This window comes from Drosophila eugracilis, unplaced genomic scaffold, assembly GCF_018153835.1.
Source record: "Drosophila eugracilis isolate 14026-0451.02 unplaced genomic scaffold, ASM1815383v1 contig_75, whole genome shotgun sequence".
Lineage (NCBI taxonomy): Eukaryota > Metazoa > Arthropoda > Insecta > Diptera > Drosophilidae > Drosophila > Drosophila eugracilis.
The window spans coordinates 3,955,023-3,974,578 of NW_024573645.1; the positions used below are offsets into that span (position 1 = coordinate 3,955,023).

The 19,556-nt window shown below is 42.5% G+C and overlaps 3 protein-coding genes across 3 annotated transcripts in view; all 3 read right to left on the minus strand.

The window, feature by feature from the left end:
* Window positions 1–274: 274 nt before the first annotated feature.
* Window positions 275–1,221, minus strand: LOC108115574. Its single transcript, XM_017227082.1, has one exon. The coding sequence runs from the start codon at window positions 1,197–1,199 to the stop codon at window positions 714–716; it is 486 nt and encodes a 161-aa protein (XP_017082571.1). The 5' UTR covers window positions 1,200–1,221; the 3' UTR covers window positions 275–713.
* Window positions 1,222–11,405: 10,184 nt separating this feature from the next.
* LOC108115580 lies at window positions 11,406–13,308 on the minus strand. The gene is made up of 2 exons (XM_017227092.2): window positions 12,709–13,308; window positions 11,406–12,653 (listed from the first exon to the last, which is right to left on the minus strand). Exons 1-2 carry the CDS (start codon window positions 12,883–12,885, stop codon window positions 12,552–12,554), a joined length of 279 nt encoding a protein of 92 aa, XP_017082581.1. The 5' UTR covers window positions 12,886–13,308; the 3' UTR covers window positions 11,406–12,551.
* A 4,282-nt stretch (window positions 13,309–17,590) lies between these two features.
* Window positions 17,591–19,556, minus strand: part of LOC108115656 (neurotrimin) — a 64,608-nt gene continuing 62,642 nt past the window's right edge. The window contains exon 11 of the mRNA XM_017227215.2: window positions 17,591–19,509. Coding sequence (XP_017082704.1) covers window positions 19,291–19,509 — 219 coding nt within the window. The 3' untranslated portion in view covers window positions 17,591–19,290. The remainder of the gene's footprint in view (window positions 19,510–19,556) is intronic.

The following is a 19,556-nucleotide window of genomic DNA, read 5'->3' on the forward strand; positions in this document are numbered from 1 at the left end:
AGTCCCGCGCCACTGTTGTTGTCCTGCCGCTGGAGGTGTGTTTGACACTTGGCGTGTCGGGGACAGCAAAAATATTATTCCCGAACAGCGACCATTTCGCTGGGGAAGTGCACTCGGGAAAAATGTGAATTTAAAGAAATATTTTACTAGCGGAAAATGTAAAGAAATCTTTTTAAAAGGAATTTTAACTTTTGCCTTTCAGATCTGTTTCTTTTAATTTCTGTTTATAGAAAGAAATATTCCACTTTTTAAAAGATTATTAAGTTTATCAAAATTAAAGTTGCATTATATTTTATTTCAGCTGATATTAGTAGGACATTAAGCTATACTATTTAAGTTAAGGAACCTTAAAAAAGTATTAACATGTAACATTCTAAGTTTCTGATCATTAATAGCTTGTTTTGCATTACTTTTTAGATTACGAATTTCCCACACTCAAACTGTTAAGAAACCCCAATTTGAAATGTTGTATTCACTGATAACAAAAGCCATCACCACCATAACCATACCATTTGTTTTGCCTGCCAGATTAGACTTGTTTACACCAAACACCTATCAAATTGTTCGCTGTGTCCGAGCACGGGCCTGATCTTTGGGCGAAAGCAGTTCATTGGGGTTTTATTGTGATTATTCAGAGTATGCATGTTTATAGAAAAAAAAGTTCCACAAGTATAATTATGCAGTAGACATGTGTCACGATAGGCGCCGTCGTATTACCAGATTTCCCGACAACGACCACGATGGTCAGGCAGATAGCCCGGTTGGCAGGGGAAATCGATCATGGCCACCATCATGACTTTCTCGGTCACAGCTTGTCCTGCTGGGCTTGGTGGCTCCGTGGACGAGTGGTAGGCTTCCAGCACCTGCTGCTCATCGAGATCGACACACTGGTTGGGCTTGGCCGTGGTCGTTTGGTTGTTAGGACAGGTGATACGATGCAGGCAGTACTTCACGCAGGGACGAGGTACCGGCACCTGGGTAAGCTTCTTTTTGCACTTAAACTGCGCCACACAGCCTTCCTCGATGGCTGGCACATTGTTGTTGATGAAGAATGGACGACGGGGCTCCTCCGTTGTTGTCGTTGTGGTTGTTGTTGTTGTTGTAGAGGTGCTGTCGCGGTGGAAAATCCTACCCAGAATTCCGCCCTGGACAGCGGCCACCAGCAGAGCGGCCAATAAGGCCAACAGAAACCGCTTCATCGCCGACTTGTTTGCACTGCGACTGTCGTTCGACTACAAAGCTTGGCCAGTTTTCAAGAGCGGCAATCAGTGGCCGCCACCCGATAACCTCTGACCCCAGAGCCGCGGTTGGGCGATAAACAGACTACCCGCATCCATCCAAACACACACAAATATATATATATATATATATACGAGTATATATAATTCCATACAGTTTTTCTTTTCATTTTTGGTTGGCTTTAAATTGGTTTATCGCCAAATTGAATTGCATTTGAGGTAAACGGCGGGTTGAGCGGCGAACGGCGAACGGAGAACGGCACACGCACATTTTGGCAAATTTGACACAGGAATTGAATTATCTGCATTCTGTGAACCGCAAAATTGTATAAATAAATATTAGTCAATTCGGTATTTCATACATGTGCACGCATAATTTGCAACTGCCATGGGAAGGCCGAGGGCCAGCCAACTGGACCAGCTAAATATAATAGAAAATAACTAGGCCAGGCCAGGAAACAGGCCCGAAAAAAGTCCAAACGAATTTTCAATGATAATGTCGATGGGCAGCGGCTGATTTGTCAATTGCGCTTTAAGTGGATTTAATTGATAAGGATTGTGTAGTTTTAAAGAGAGTCGTGTTAGTTTCTCTTTTTCTGACAAGGCTGTTGGAAATTTGACTAAGTAATATAGACATAATTAGGCTTGTTACTCCCTTAGTTGGATATTTCAAAAAGTGCTTAAGGCAGTTAGAATGTTTCTGTGAAACCGAAGTTCAACTGAAAGATTGTAATTCCTTGCAATTTGATATTTAATATAACATCTTTAACAGATTGGTATCCCTACAAGCTCAATTTCACCCCGGTATTTAGACTAGATGTTATAGAAACAGGGCCAACACGTCGACCACATCGGATATCGTTCATTATTGTGGACAAAGCAAGCGCCTGCCATTCAATAGACGAATATGGCCAACAATAGCCAGCTAAGCCCTTGCCATGCCGGTGACTTTACAGATGGGCCGTAATGAAGCAGCTCAATATGAGGTCCATCGACGATGCGAAGGCGAACTCCTTTGAAATCCAGCAGCTGGTTGCAAACTATTTGAATAATTGATATTAATCGCTGCCAAGAGCTGTCAAAATTAATTTGTGATGTGTTTTCAAAGCCAGATTATTGATGATGATGATTATGGCCAGGCAGGCCCTAATGAAGGCATCGGCTAATGGAAGTGCTTGGCCTGACAATCGAGCCATTCGCCAGTTCAACGGATGCGCTGAGTAGTTGTCCTCCCCACAGTGGGCATTAATTACACTTCGTCTTGAAGAAATTGATTTGCCTTGGTCGTGGCAAACTTCGACCTCCCATTGACTGGATGGGAAATCGCTTAATATGTATTAACATTTATTGCCGGGCAAACTTTCCAAGCGAGAGAGAAGAAAAAAAGAGAGAAAGAAGAAAGGAATGAATGCTAAGACAACAGCAGGCCGGAAATTGCCGAATACTGATACTTCCGCCGGAAATAAGTTCAATTCTTGTTGTTCACGCTGTGGGTGTTTGAGGTGGCTGCCTCTCTGCCTGCCTTGGAGTAAATTAAGTTAAGGTCTCCGGTCGCACTCTATCAGTCGATCGAGAACATGAAGGACAACGCCTAAGAGGCGCCTCCAATTCCTTCCTATCCTTGCTATCAATGAAAACACATTTCACATTTGTCGTAAGGGCGGCTTAATTGCCACCCACTCCCCCTTAAAAAATACTCACAGCACTCTGCACAATAAACAGATCATAATCTGGCTAAAACTATCAATTTCAAGCCAAACAGAAGGGAATATCTCAATCGCTCAGCCAAGAGACAAAAAAACAAATGAAAATGCTTTACAACATAAAAACAAACTAGAGAAAAATGGGGGTGGGAGGGATTCTGGATGCTGGGGTGGCGATGGCAACGATGTGTTAACACTTAGGAGGACGAACGAACAGTTGGACGGGTGACAATGAAGACAGCCGAAATCCTTCGATAGGTTCTCGGGAGGTTCTGGAGGTCCTGCGACGACGACTGTGCGTCCTCATAGATTTACGCACACTTAGGCAGCGTTTACTCAGTCCTCCAACTTCAAATAGTCGTATAAATTGTTCGGCAGGCGCAACTGTAGCCCGGGTCCGGGTCTTTTTGTTTCAGCTCTCCTCTTTGTCTTTGGCTTTCGGTTGAACTGCTGTCCGGACGGAGTTCTCCACTGGATGGAGGAAGAGCAAGAGTGGGAGGCACTTCCGGGGCGTGAATGAAGTGCCATGTTCTCACGCTCACGCATTTGCCAAGTGCCTGCCGGCCCACATGTCGTATGAGTTTTATGTCCCTCTGTTTATATGACTGTCTCTGTGCGCTCAATCGTTTCTGAGACACATTTATTTGCTCTGCTCGTCGTAGCTGCTTCTACTGCTGCTGCTGCTGCTGCTTCTTTTGTTAGTTTAACAAATAAAATTAGTGCTATAAACATTCGTTTGCAGGGCGTTGTAGAGCTACGTGGCATCATCACAGTCAGTAGCCAAAGGGAACGAAATTAAAGTTTGCCCCTAAAACATCTTAAATACATGACTTTCTTCAAGGCTATCAAGGTATTTATTTATTATTTTCTTAATGACTCTAATCTAAAAGCCCTTGCAACTACGCCACTGACTTCTTCGTTATATATTTGTTTACACAATCGCAACTCTTTGCCACTTCATGAGTTTTTTTGTCTGCTTCTGTGCCCACCCACTTCCTTGGGGGATTTATTGCCACAACGAATCTGTTCTGGTATCAGGGTTAAGGGGTCAGGGGTCATGGGGCCAGAGGAGCTCAAACACAGAAAGGAAAGCCAGACGAGGACCAAGCTTGTATCCCATTTCCGGCTGATGACTCGGATGTTTGTTTTAGCGGCGGCATTCCACTGCGCTGCAGCTCCATCCGAATCCGAATCCGAAACCCTGCCACATCGCAGCGATATTTGCACCGCCGATTTGGTTCTAGCTGGAAGAAATATCTATTAAATATATTTTATATGTGCCGCATATCAAAACAAATGCATTTTGCGCACAAATAGCCAGAGGGCCATATAAAACATAACAAAAGATGCTCAAAGGTAAACACAATGATAAACAGATAAAATGTTGGTAGAGGGAAAATAATGTCTAGACTGGGGGATATCCTATTTTGTACACTTTCAAGTAGGGGGAAGGGTGTTAGATTTACTCTTTTAATGTTTATTTAATCACTCAAATAGTAAATATACCTTATTACCTACTGATTATTGCAAAGTTACTTAAGTTAAAATTGGTAGAAAGAACATTAACTCTACCCTTAGCCATTATAAGTATTTATATCAGCAAATTGGAAACCCCGAGTTTATTTTAAGTCAAAATCGGACTTCAAAGTCATACAACTTTTAGCTGTAATGAAATCTAGCGTGGGTGTATACTTGTCCTCCCTTTAGTTACCCGGCACTTTGTCTTTTTGATGACAAAAAGTGGCCCTCAGTTCAAGGTTCGCTTTTCTTGAAAGCCAAGAACACGTGTCGTTGGACCCATTTAGATGCCTTTAATGGTCTCTTTTTCGGCTGCTAGTGGTTTTCGGCCCGAGGGCTAGACATTCTTTCATTCGTTCTGTTTTTTTTGGTTATCTATACCCATGACAAAGGGCCCCTGTGTTAGCCATTAAAATGGCAGCCATATTTATGATAGGATCTGAGCATGTATGGCCACTGGTGTATGTGATTATACAATTTCAATTTCAGGCAAGTCCAGCCAGACCCAGCCAGGCCCAGTCAGGCACATGATTATAATTCGCTGTCGGACAGCCACTAAATTGCAGAATTCTCGCTTAAACATAGAAACAAATTGCTGCGAATAAATTTTATTATTATCGCAATTGAATTGAATTTGCGATAAACGTAAAAATAATTCGCATGTTGCACATGACCACAGGAGTAGGCGGGGCTGGGTGCAGGGGAATCGATACGGATTTTGGATGGTCAGTCAGTCCGGTCCTCGAAAATCTCAGCCAGTAGGTCGTTTTTGGAAGAGGAGGTTGTGGCAGGGAAGGATCTGTAGCATGTTCCTGTGTGTTGTAATCCCTGCCAAAGCGATTATAGTTTTTGTTTGAATTTTGAATGGGCACACGGCGGGAGGGCAGGAGAGCACAGTAGCTACACCGAACGATCTGCAGTATTTACATTGATGCACTTTAGCCGCATTTTAATTGGATGCTAACTGGCACTCCTGCCCACATTTGGCCGATTAGCGCTGCCCAATGGAGTCCGCAGTTACTCTATTTCCAATTCGAATGCAAATGTTTCTGGCTTTGGCGGCAGGAGAGCGATAACAATGGTTTAGGTTTATGTCGGCTAATTTCACTGCCATGCGGTAAATGGTAATAAGCGTGCTTTTGCATTGCCAGAGAGGGAAAGAGAGCGAGTAGATGGCCATGAACTGGCTAACTGATTGTTATTTATTTTAGTTTTTCCAAACGGCAGTTTGCTCTATAATTTGTCACTGCAGCCGAAGTCATAAAATCCTCCATAGATAAATAGGCCCTAAAGCAAACAAATTGCCCGGTGTTTTATGGTCATCTCATGGACTCTGTGTGTTCGTTGCATATTTGCTGGCTTAAAAGCTAATTACATTTTATTCGAGCAAATATTTGAGGCCCAGGCTCATTAGCTAGGAGGTCACCCATGTTTCCCTCTCTTTCTTCGAGCACCTAACTTTTGCAACCCACTTTCTCCGCTTTCTCCCCTTCACTTGGCTTCACACTTGCCCGCATTCATGTAAAAATCGAGCGGCCATTCAGCGCTCAGCCTCACTTGAGTTCAATTAAAACCGCACTTGTACTTGTTTGCATAACAAACACACTCAGAGCACTCGACACACTCGGCCAACTGGCCAAGCAACCGCAGTGGTCCTGCCCCAGCCACGCCTCCTACGTCCTTCGTTCTTCGGGCCTCCAACCTAGCCGCCCAGCCGCCCAGCTGCCCATAATGCAAAACGAACTCAGTCAAAGGCTGGACGCAGTCATTGTTGGCCATTGTTTAACAATTAACCGCAAATTGAATGCAATTAAATAAATAACGGTGTTGAACCTTTGTGCAAACGATGTAGGCACGTGTACGCGTCGCCGAAGTCGCTCCTCCAGCTCATATCCTTCTTTCACACATGTACATACTCACATATATATATATATATATATAGTACTATATAGTACTATAGAGTATCCTTCTTTTGTAAGGGTATGTATGTCCTTCATTGCCAGGCCAACGGTGAGCGCAATGCAAACACACACATACGCACATCCTAGAGTGTGTATGTGCGTTGTACAAATGAAATGAAATATTACGTATACGTCACGTCGGTCCATTGGCCAGCAAACAAACACACACACACACACAGGCAACTGAAGTTGCCCGCTGGGCGGTGTATTTACCAAAGTTATTGTTATACTCGATCCGCTGAACACCAGCCAATGCCTGCACCTATTTTCTTTATAGGGGATTACGCATATGGAAAACATTTTCTGAGGGTTTTCACTACCACTTACTGCTGGGTGAATTTCCATTTCAGACATATTTGGCTAATAATAAATAATTTTGAACTTATTAGCTTTTGATTTAATGCATTTTAATAACATATTTCATTGCCTTTGTTATTAAAAACAATAAATTACCATAACTTTCGATAGCGTCTAAGCAATCAGCGACTAAACGATTAATTACTAAATAATAATTATTTCGATGGTTTAGCTAGCCAATTGCCTGATTTATTACATTTATCTGCGTATTGAAAAAACATAATTTAAAGCACTTTTATTACTTGCAGAAAAATAATATTATAAAGAGAAATATTAAATTTAAAAAATGCTTCAATCAATAAGGCGGTTATTTATGCGTTTAATCCTTTTATTGCTTTTGGTCTGCAGGCTCAGGTCACGAGGTCACCGCTATTAATAAAAATAATTGCCTTAATCATGCGAAATAAAAATGAAAAAGCCATAAGTTGAGATATCTAATAAATAAAAACGATATATTTAGATTTTAGCTAATTTAAATTAATATTCTTACTAAAGTGTGATAGAAATATTATTATTATTTGATATTAACAGATTGCAGAGACTTTAAGCTGGCCATTAAACCACTGCCAATTGCAGTGTAGAAGAATTTATTGTCGAGCAGCGAATCGAAGCACAAGCCGTATAAACGTGGCCAATTAATCGCAGCCCCCTGCATTTCAGCCGATAAAAAGCCACGACTCGAGCGCACTTAAATCGCGCATAAATGAGTAGTTAAAAGATTGCCACACACACACTCACACCATACACACTTTGGATTGATTGATGGACTTTGCTTTGTTCCCATTGAGGCCATTCGAGGGCCAAGAGCCAATTGCTATAGTTTGACTGCCATTGAAGTGCTCTAGGACTCGGGTTAGGGGGTCTGACTGCCCAATTTGACACTTTTTATTGAGCTGTTTTGTTTTGCGATCGGTGGAAAAAATTTCAATTTGCTATCCGGATGGGTTGCCAGGGACATGTGCACGCAATCTAAAACTTGTATGACAACGAGACACTACTGCACCCATTGCTTGTGTTTCAATTTGGCCCTCCCGTTGCGCTGATTGTCTATTTGCCAGTATCAAAAAAAAAAAAAAAATAGAGAAAGAAGAAAACTCACAAAAATTCGTGAAAAAAATCCCAGCTATTCAGGCGTTTGTATAGAGTATTTTGCAACTGCAAACAGGACTCACCGCGAAGCGAGTATGAAACACGAAACGCAAATGTTAAATGTCAGTAAGACATGCAAAGATACTGTCACACATTGCGGCCTGTTCGATATGGCGGATGTCGGATGGCGGCTGGCGGAAAGGATAATGCAGGGCTCCATTATATTTTCGGGCCCATCGCATTGATTGACTTTCACATATGTCCTTTTGAATCTCGACCTGCTGCCCTGCAGGAGGGCGGGGGCGGTGGCCATTACAAAAGGACCTGCGCTCGTGTGTTATGACAATTTATTGCCTGGTGTTTGACGAAATTGAATAGCCCCGGCGTTGGATATTGTTGGCTTGGCACATAGCATATACCATATACCATATAGCTTATAGCACATCGCACGATGGAGATGGAAATTGGAAATTGAAAATTGTTTTGCTGCAAATGGAGTGGCAGGAGAAAGCCTGAAAGGACTCTTACCAACAATGGCATAATTGAATTGCCAGCCATTAGGCCACATCGCACCTTCGGCTGCTCATCTACAAATGTGGACTGCTCACTTGTGTTTAATGATTGCTTTTTTTTGTTTTTGTATTTCGAAACCAGAGCAAATTTAAATTCCTTTGAACTGTCAACATGACCAATCCACGGCGTTCTTTTGTTCTCAGCCAGGACCTTTCTTATTCATGCGAAACTTTCGCATTTCGACAAACAAGAAGTCAAATTGAAAAGTTTTTATTTTGTCAACAGCACAACGCAGGAGGCAAGGACGAAAAAAAAAAACAGAAAGTGAAATTAGAAGCCGCGAGTGGGAAAGTGAAACAAAGTTGGCATCGCAGTTGCCAATTGCCGAGTTGTGTTCCCAACTCGAGCAGAACAAATAGCGGCCAAAACTTGGGGACACATAACGCGTAAAGTTAAAGTCACAAGGCCCTCTTATTTCCTGTTCGTTCCAATTTAAATTTGATGGCTCTACTTTGAGTGGATTACCACATAATTGTGAAATATCGATTGGCAATTAGCTTTGCGCTGCATTCGCATTATCCTCAAGGCCTCAAAGATGGCCCGAAAGCAGACGGAGGCGGAGGCGGAGGCTGAAGTAAAAATGATGGCCAAGACAGACGCAGATAAACTGCAGCTTGGGAGGTAATTATTATTCTTAATTATCCACGGATGGGTTGTCGGGCCAAGGAAGTTCCATAGAAAACTGCCCAGCTCTTCGGATTTGCTCCTTGGCTGCTGGGCAATTATGCAAACGCTGGGGCCGACAAAACAAAACAATGCCGCGATAAGGAGGAGAGCTCCCTTTTTTTTTTGGCTCAGCTTTCGCGCTCGTTAATTGTAATTGAAGTTTGTAATTAAAAAGTTTATACGCGAGGCGCGCAGTCATTAAAACGAAATGATGCTGGCTAATACTCGTAGAACTACTACGGGATTCTATGGCTACCAAAACGGGAAATGAATCTGGAACTGATTCCAGGTAGGTAGCTCTGCGGAGTAACCGGCATTAATTTTGATTTAAATGGTGTGTAAACGCTTTTAAACTTCCGAGATTTGTGTGGCCTTCGTTCTGGCACTTTATTTAGCCGCAATTGAGTTATTGGCCTCATTAGCGCCAGCTTTTTGCTCCGGGATGCAAGCCCGAAAGCGGATCCGGTTCGACTAATTACCACTCTGATGAATGAGTAGGGCACGTTGCCAGACATCCTCCAGGCAGGACCTGTTCTGGCTGGCTTGTTTACCTCCACCTTGTCAGCCAATCAAAGTGGGTAAACACCATGCCCCACACACACACACACACACCCGCACATACACTGTCATAGGCACACACAAAAACGACGAGCAAACGACCTCAACCTAATCATGAATAATGTGCCACATATTCACACAATAAAATCAAGAAAAAGGCAACACAAATATCATAACAAGCAGTCTGGCAGCAGGCCGGGTTCGCCACCCCTTGGCTTTTCCAGCGATCCTATCAGCCAAAATGTGACACAGGCCACGCGCGTAAGGGCGTCTAAAATAGGGGGTGGTGCACTGTGAAAAACATATTTTCATATTAGGTTAATTTTCCAAGAGGTTCCTGCAAGTGGTGAAGACTTCAGCTTTACTTTCTGTCAAGGATGTTCAATTTTATACCTAAAAGCTTGTTTCCTTACTAAAACTTAACAAATCATAGAAACCTGCAGGTACATTTATCCCAGTGCACGTAGGGTGTCTCGCGTATTAAATATGCGTGTCATGTCCATTTATTTGGCTTTGTTGTCACCTTCGGCCATGTTGACTTTTCAATCTCGCCGAACACTCGACGCTGGGGAAATCGCACACAAGGAACACACACACAAGGCATCGAGTCAGCGGGGCAGCGGGGCAGCAGGGCCAATCTGTATAATGTTGAAAACATATTTCGAACATCTGCCAGATCCCCGTGGCTCGAGTTGATTGAATGGGCCTAGACCAGTTCCAGACATCTAAAGTGCACACACATGACTTGCTCGGGCGCATCGCCTCCAATTCCCCCCAGAATCTCAGATCCTGAATTCTCGTTTCCAGTTCCCAGGATCCACAACTTCCACTCAACTCATGGAAAAAATATATTTTTTTTAGCCCCAGCAGTCGTCGGCCGCTTAATCAGCATTTGTCAAATGAAAAACCTTTCACCAGCTCTTCAGTTGGCTTTGCTCCTGGCCAAAAATGACAATGACATTGCCGAGGCTGGCAAATGGCTTTCTCTTTGTGTATATTAGTCTCTCTCTCTCTCTCTCTGTGTGTGTGTGCGGCTGTGGCTGTGGATATGGCTGCTCCTCCTTAACAATGACACCAAAATGCCTGGCATTATGCGGGCTGCTGGCTGCATTGAGTCTAACGTCAACTGTTTCAGTTGACAAATTTGAGCAAAAAGTAAAAATGTCCCAGCCAGCAGACAAATGTGGTTTGAAGAAAAAGGGGGGTTGGCAGGTGAATCAGCCACCTGGGAAAGCAAACACACAAAGGCGGCAACGGCAACGGCAGCAGCAGCAGCAGCAGTCGAGTGCTTTTCCCAATGCGAAGCTGGCAAATTTCCATAAATCATATTAACCCACATTTGACATTACCTCTCCTCTCCTTTGCTTTCTGGCATTGTTTGCCTAAAAGTTTTCATTTTGCACATTTGGCATAGTTCTGCCTTCTTCTACTCAACTTTGTGCAGCTTCCTTTCTTGTACTTGCTTGCACTTAAAAATTTCCCTTGAAGTTGTCGGCCAGGAAAAAGGTTTTTCAGGGCTAACCTTGTTCCTAATGAATATCGAAGCTTTCACGTTGAGATCCCAAATAACAACAAGTATTTGGTAAATAATTTAGGCTAAGTGAATATTGATGTACATAACATGGATTACAGAGAATATCTTTCAATTTGTTTTCAGCTAAAGCGAAGTTCGAATCGCATGCATTTTTTATTCTAATTACCAACCAAGAAACAAAATACCTGCAGATTCACATGCTCAAGGCTTTTGGGGGTAATAAATCATTTTTATTGTTGGCACTTAAAATACCATTGTGTTGCAATAAAGTCGCCATAGTAAAACACGAACATTCCGCCGGATAGCCGAGAGAATATGGGCCACATAAACCTAACGCTGACCTGATACTTGAGCCCTTGAGTGCTTATCCTGACTTGGAAGGAGCCGTAATTGAATCCTGAAAGTCTTGCTGTGGCACTTGTCATTAGTTTTAATTCCCATTTCGGGATGGTATGTGCTGGTCCTGGAATGGCTAGAAAGGCCCGAAAAGAAAACCTCCTGGGTAATTATGCAATCACTTTTTGGCATGGCCAAAACGAAACGAAACGCTTGCATGTCCTCTTCTCAAGCTCGTTCTCTTTTCTTCAGGAGTCTTCAAGCCTCCTTCCGGTCTTGTGGCATTACAAATTGCCGCCATACGCGAGCTAATGCTTTGCTATTTGTACAAAATGCTAATTTGATTTATCCGCATTTCATTTTTATGAGGCCGCGCTTGTTTCGCGTCGCATTAAATCCATTTTTCAGGAGATTCGCGTGCCGTCACCCAAGTAAATGTAAATAGTAAATGGTGAATGGCGAATGTTGAACGTTGAATGCTCCACATCTGCCACCAGGACAAGCGACTAGGCTAAGGCCAGCTCCCAATTAGGATAATCGTCGGCGGGAAATGTTAATTTAAATGTGAATGATTGCGGCTCTGTTTCTGTTTCTATTTTGGCTTATACTTCTGGTCCTGTTGCTCTGAACTTCCGTGCCACCGATGGTTGCGTGATGGAATACATGTGTTTGGGGCGCGGAACTGGCGGCGATTGTGTAACCGCTTGGCTAAGCTTGATTCTGAATTGGAATCTCTCGTGACAGGCGGCCATGCGTGATGCATTGATTGAGTGGGGGCTTTGATGGGATCCTGATCCGGAGAGAGCATATTCTGTAGATCAGCCAAGGACTTCGATACATTAAGGTTTGTTTTTTTTTTGTAAAATTTTACATGCAACGTCGTTTTTCCCCAAATTATATCTTACGTAACTTATTAGCATAATTATAGGGTATAGGGTATACTAATTAGTTCCTATTAGCTAGTTTCTGGCTCATTGCAAAGTGGCCTTGTTGGAGACCTTTTTACCTTAGTTTCCTTCTAGGCCTTCTTTTTTGTAACCACACTTTTCATCTGACTCTTTTTAGCCTTTTTAGAGGCCAATTTGAGTACATCCTTAAGCATACCGGATCTAGGAGAGCCCTATAAAATTAAGTGTTAAAGATAAGGTAACCAGGGGTAAGGGTACTCTTCTCACCATTTGGGTATACCGCATCCGTTGAGCCGGCGAACATGTATTCCAGAGACGCGTTGCACAGAAAAAGGCATCATTCGGCAGCATTTCACTGTGCAGTTTTACATAGTATTGCACGAAGTTCTTATAAGCGAGGATTGACTGTTTGCTTGCTTTTGGTTTACTGCAAACTGAACCCATTGTTATTAACTTTGCACTTTGATTTAGTTCAGGTGAAAAAATAAATAAATATAAATATTATATATAAAGTTTACTATAAATTTATGTCCGATATGTAGCTATAGCAGTATGACAATGAAGTCTGTGATTTGAAAACAAACTGAAGTTAGAAAACAAAGGCTACTTCAGTCTTAAACAATAAAAAAGCAGATGTGGTGATTCATTTCTGAGATATAAGATCAGGAAAAGTAAGAAAACTATTCAATATATAGATTTATTTAGATATGGAATTTATTTTAGATATCAAACGAAAAGATAGTAAGCGAACAGTGACGACTTTGTTTAGAACTATAAGTTGATTCCAGCCGAAACATGAACATTGTACACTTTTCATAATTAAAGAGCTTCCTGCTACAAACATTGCTGATTGTGAGTGGGTCCCCAGGACTCCTTCCAGCCAATCTTATCGCTTGGCTAACGAACTAACGCCATTAGCCAACGCGGCCGGTGCGACAACCAGTGGCTACGTAATAAAAAAAAAAGGGCAACAACCGACCATTAAGCTTTTGGCCAAGGGGCAGGAACAGCAGGACGAAGACCAAGACGAGGTCGAGGGTGACAGGACGAGGTGAAGCCTAATGAAATTCCATGGAAACATGTTCTCGCCTGATAAGCAGCCATTGGTCAATTGGCCAGTGGAAGGAGAGGGCTGACCGCTCCGAAATGTGCACCACACAGGCAATCCAAAGGAAGCGAGCGTGACGTGGTACGCAAAACGCAAGCTAACTTGCCGCACGAAATATGAAAAACTGCAGAGGCGAAAAGTCAATGTCATTTGCAATGCAGCGCTGTAAATTATTTTACATGGCCGACTTAAGGCCAAATGGCTAAACTAAAGCGAATGGAGCTTTAAAAAAAGAAAAACACCAGGCAGCAGGAATCCAACCAGGATGAGCCCCACTTTCGCCAAGCTCCAACTGCTGGAGCGGCAGCAGATTGCAGTTTAAGTACACTTAGGGAAAGTTAGAAGGGAAAACTAAAAGAGAATATAGCTTAACAGGTATCTTAATATTAATAATTTTTTATAAATTACTTAGTTAATATTCTTGGCAGTGACTCAAAAAGGGGAAACAATATCATTCTTTATACATTTTATAAAAATCTTTGAATTTTTGCGACTTAAGTTTGTTCTTAGTGTAAATCCACGTGTTTCAGAACGCCTGTCCCAACTTTCTGGCATTTATCTCTGTGAAAAGAAATCGCTCAACGCCCGTTGCACGGCGGAAAGCGCAGAGGGGGGATTCTTTGTCTTTAGCCAAGATCTGGTGGCAGGAAGGTTGGGTGGCTGAAAGGCCGGCGGACTGGCAAACTGGAGAGCATGAGGCTGAGAGGCGGAGTGGCCACCGCAAAGCAGCGTTTCCGGCGCCTATTCCTGTGCAGCGAGCAGGGGGCAGAGGGCGAATCCCCTCCTTTTGGCTTTGTGTATGCAAACAAAGTACGAGATAAACTTTTGTTCTGCCTGAACTTTGTCGCGGCTTCGGAGTTTGGGGCTTCTGCAGCTGCCGTTGTTGCTGTTTTCGCATTATAATTTCAGCTCGCTTTCGCACAATTCCCGTCTCTTTGTCCGCGCTTTATGAAAATGAGTTAAACATAATACAAATCTCTGGGGCGAGTTTGGGAAATTGTTTTTAAATTTACCAGATCTCCTCTCATTCTGCCGGCTTTGGCTCTGGCTTTGGCTTCGGCATTCATTTCTGTCACACGCGGCGGGTGGCAGCAGCAGCGGCGGCGGTTGCGACGGGATTGAAAATGGCAGGAACAATATGTCATTAGAATATAAATTGAAATTGACGGGCCAACTTGTTTGCTTTTCGTTGGTATTTCTTTGCGGCACGCAGACAAGGGGAACTGTCATTGGTTTTGCATGTTGCAGGTTGATTAAAAAACTATACGAGAGAGTGTGGTGTGCCCACTCACGTGCCGCACGCAGGTCGAGGCGAAAATTATACGGATCGAATAGCGGGGACTTCTCTGGAATTGAGGCAGGCAAAAATCCGGGGGATCAGGGTGCCAAGACATAGACATACTTTTCCAATTTACCCCCACCAAAGCAGGAGCGGACTGTGCGAAATGAGCCACTCAAAGCAATCAGGCAGACACATCTTTTTCCCCACCCAATCACTCAGGCTCTGGACCCCGCCTCCGTTGTGAACCTCCGTTTCCGGCCAAGAACAGAGAAACCCATCCCAGAAATCCTCACCAGCCATCAGCGCCATGAATTATGCAAATCTCTTGCGGCCAACTCAACGCTAAGGCAGAGAAGGCATCGGTCGAGCTGGGAAAAAATCAAACAAAATCGATTGATGTACAAATTTTTCTTAGCATCCGCAAACAATTTTCTCGAAAGGAGCCGCCACCGCCGCCGCCTGCCTTTTGATTTGTGCGTCAATGACAGGAGAGATGGAGAGGTATGATGTGGGGTTGGGGGAAATGTTGTCTTGTCCTGGCAGCCTACTCCTAAATTATGTAGATTTGTTTTAGCATAATGCTGGGGTGTTGTCCTGTATCCCGAGAAAGTGTGTGTGTTTGTGCCAGGAGCAGGGATCCTACAGCGATTTTTTTTTTTTTTTTTTGTGTGCTACACTTCCCCCCACTTCTTGACTGTTGCAACGTTTTAAACCGCCATTAGGTTGCCTCCATAAATATCAGGCTGCTCCGCCCCGGACTTCGCTGGTGAGGAAGAATTATGTAAATTCGGTTGGTCACAGGACCACCGACCACCCAACCGTGCGCATTTCATTGAATTATTGTGCGTTGCCCGGGCAACTGATGGTCCAGGACTCGCCTTTTCGACATATTCCAGCAACTGCCCACATATTCCTCTCTCTTGTATATATATATATTCCTATATATATAGTATTTTCCCCGTTGCCATAGTTGGCACTGTGCGGTTGCCTTTGTACCGGGCAATATATGAAATTCTTAAGTTTCCTCTCTGTTTGCCTCTGCTAATTTAATTTATTGGCATTCTCTGAACAATTTAGTTTAATTTGCCGGACATTCCCTTTGATTGGCCAGCAGCAGTAACTTTTCCATCGGCAATTGTTAAAACTTGCATTTTTAGCAATAACTGTTGGAGAAATCAAATCAGCTGAAAATTAATTTAATTCGCACTTGAACGGCAAACTTTGGCTGCCATGTAGCTTTATGATTTGCTTGCGTTTTATTCCTTTGCCAAAGTTAAAAAAAAATCAAAAAAAAAAAAAAAACAAGAAGAAGGCGAAAATACCGAGCTGCAAAATTTTAATTATAAAAGTTTGGATCTTGCTCGCCTTGACGCCTGCTTGCCTGAACTGACTGACTGGCTGACTGACTGACTGACTGGTCCTGCTCCTTTTTCCGCTCCTGTCTGCGGATTGCTGTGGAAAATAAGTGTGGGTATTAGTGCAGCATCCATCCTACTCTGCACTTTGCCAATTTCACCAATATTAATTATGATTTCATTTTCGTTAGTTAACAGTTTTTTTCACAGCGATTCTTTATTGCTTCAACGTTTCTTTGAAATGAATACCAATGGCAAATGGCAAATGGGAACTGGGCAATGCGAAATGGGAAATGGAAGAGCGAGAAGGATTCTCGAATGGGGTAAGTGAAAGAGTTTCCTTGTGGCGCAACTTAATTAATTTTACATTGCTTCGAGTGCACTGCTCTCTGGCTGTCAGAAAAGTGTTCAAATGATAAACGAGCTAATTAATATGCGCCAAAACTTGTCCCTCGGCCAGCATTGCCGGCATTGCCAACACTGCCAACATGGCCAACCAAGCTGGCCGTAGAGCCAAAGAATCGCTTGTGGCTCGCCAATTATGCGATATGATTTGCAAAAGTTACCCTGGCTTTCGCTCCTCTAGCATATTTCTGCGGAATGTCCCCATTTTGCTCTGTGACCAGTTCAACGACACAATTTTCATTAAAATTCATGTGCAATATATTGAGACTTGCATGCATAATGGTCACTAAGTTTTCCACCCAGCAGCAAACTTGGTGGGGGCGTCAAGTGGGCCCGGCAACATGCAAATAGGAACGTGGGCCAAGGGGATACTGGTAACTGGTAACTGGGTACTGGTAACTGGTAACTGGCATCCGGACATCCTCTGCGTTCCGTTTTCCAAATGAAACTTGCAACGGTAGTATCCGCCTGTATATATTCCTATAAAAAAAGAAACGCAGCTCAAGTAGTTTGAGCGCCCTATGAAATTTCATGCATAAACTTTTGCCAAATGCAAAACTTTTAATAATTTAAACCGTGCACGTATGGTCCTGGACCTCTCTTGTCCCCTGGTCAGCATTTGGGTTTTCCTTCTTTTTCTTTTTTTGAAAGAGCTTAGAAGAGCTCGAGGCAAAGTCCTCGAAAAATCGACAAAGGGAACCTGGCAGTTCCATCGATGATTATGTATTTTCATATAAATTTGCAGAAAGTTTGCGAGTCTGCTGACTGGCACAAAGGATGTGACACATTTAAACTTCATACTTGGTACTTGCATTATGGCAGGCAAATACTTGAGGGCCTCTTAAACTGTAATGCCCTGAAAGCCCCTTGAGAGTTACCATATAAATTGGAACTAATATAAATACATTTTTGATGTTTGAAGAAAGTGTTTCAATATATTTATACTAACCACTCTCTGAAACGAAACAGTAACTAAAAACATAAAACACTCTTCACGTATTTTAGTTTACATCTAATGCTTTATTTTATTCTTGAATATTTTAGGGTTTCTTATGCGCGTTAATCATACAATTAGCATCGTACTATGTAGTTAGTAATTAATGAATTCACTTTGAATGGACACGTACTGTCCACGTGCTTATCTATTTCTGGGTTTATCTGTACTTGTATTTAGGTTCAGATGGGATTCGAATTCAGATCGATCCATCAATCTATCTGTGTAATCTGTAATGAATGCCTTCGATTCGTCCTGCATTCGGCATTCGGCCTCCTTCGTCCAACTGGCTATGTAAGGTACACACACATACACATTTATGTAGATAAATTGTAACGCTTTTACTTGGTTTTTCAATTCATTTTCCTTTTAGGGGTTTTCTAACACGGTTTTTGGCTTCGTTCGACAGTGCTAAATACAGGAGTTTCTGTTGTTGTTCTTTGTTGTTGTTGTATACGAGTTCGAGTTTGGCCTATAAAATATACAAGTGAGCTTTGACCTCTATTGTGTGCCCTAAATGAAACAGATGTACGGATCGTACAATTGGAAAGGTGCAAAAGCTGATAAAATGCCTGCTGGGTTCATTTCTTTATCTTTTTCTTATTATTTTTCTTTTTCTTTTTCGTTTTTTATAACACTCAATAAGTATCGTATTCATGTATTTACAAGATGACTCTCGTGGCAATCACGTGTCGCTAATATGTATGCAAAAATTCACATTCAAATAGTCCGACTAATATTCCGAATTGGGTATTGGGTATTGGGGGATTAGCTTAGTTTTTACTCGCTTGTTTTTGGTGGTACAACATGTTTGCTTACATTCTAATTTACATCGAAAAACATTACATTGAATTGCTGTTACGTTTTTTAATTGGTTTTTTCTTTTTGTTTTGTTTTTAATCGTTTCGGTTATGGGTGCGCTTATGGGCTAAAATAAAATGGCAGCTGCAAATCGAAGGAATGGCAGTGGAAACGAATTCGAAAACGAAACACAAATGTGGCAAATACTTTACATACTAACATTTTGCGGTGTGGCTTTACTCATCTGTATGTGTGTTCATTTGTTTTATATTTCATCTTCAATATTTTGTTATTTATGGTTTCGCTTGAAACTAAATAATATCACTATATAATGTTTGCTTAATTTACATACACATCCTGCACGCCGAGCATTCAGCCCGACATTTATGAAGTAAAATGCAGTTCACATTCAGATATCTAATGCTTATTTACATGACCTAGATCGAGTTGCTTATACTACCATGGGGATGGAACTGGGGGGTGGGATTTGGTTAGTGGATTTGCATTCTCCAATTGCAATTTCCATTAACCATTTTCCGGTTTTAAATGTGGCTGTGTTTGTCTGTGTTGGTTTGTGTGTGCTAATTTAATCGTGGACAAAACTCTTGAAAAATTATTTACATGGGTTTCATTTATCGTTCAGCTTTCCGGTTGTCTTTTCTTTTGGGGCTTAGTTTGGGATAGATTCACTTGATGTTTGGTTGGGCGGAAGGGAAACACAGAATTAGCGGTGTACCATAAAATTCCATTAAATATTCTTAAGAATTTCCTTTAGATTTCTGTACAGCCTATGCCTCTGTCCTTTCCCGCCAACTTCCTTCGTTTAGTGTGAGCGATTTCCCTCGACTTGTGCTGCTTTCGCTGGTTTTGATCCTGATCCCGATCTGCCTGCCGAATGAATCGCTTATCCCAGGCCCAGTCGGCGTCTGTCGAACTGACAATTACTCAAGGCCAGGGCCAAAAGCAAGACCGTGTGAAGGACTAGGCTCTGGGTCAATGATCCTGGCAGGTTGCCGGCCGGGGCACTATTGCTGCGCGACTTGGAGCTGGCTACCACCTCGGCATCTTCGGGGCCAATCTGCTCTCTGTTGTTTGAGACGATAAATTGAAATATATCGCTGACCTGCGGGGTTGAGGTGGGAAAAGCAAAGAAAGCGGACAGGAATTGAG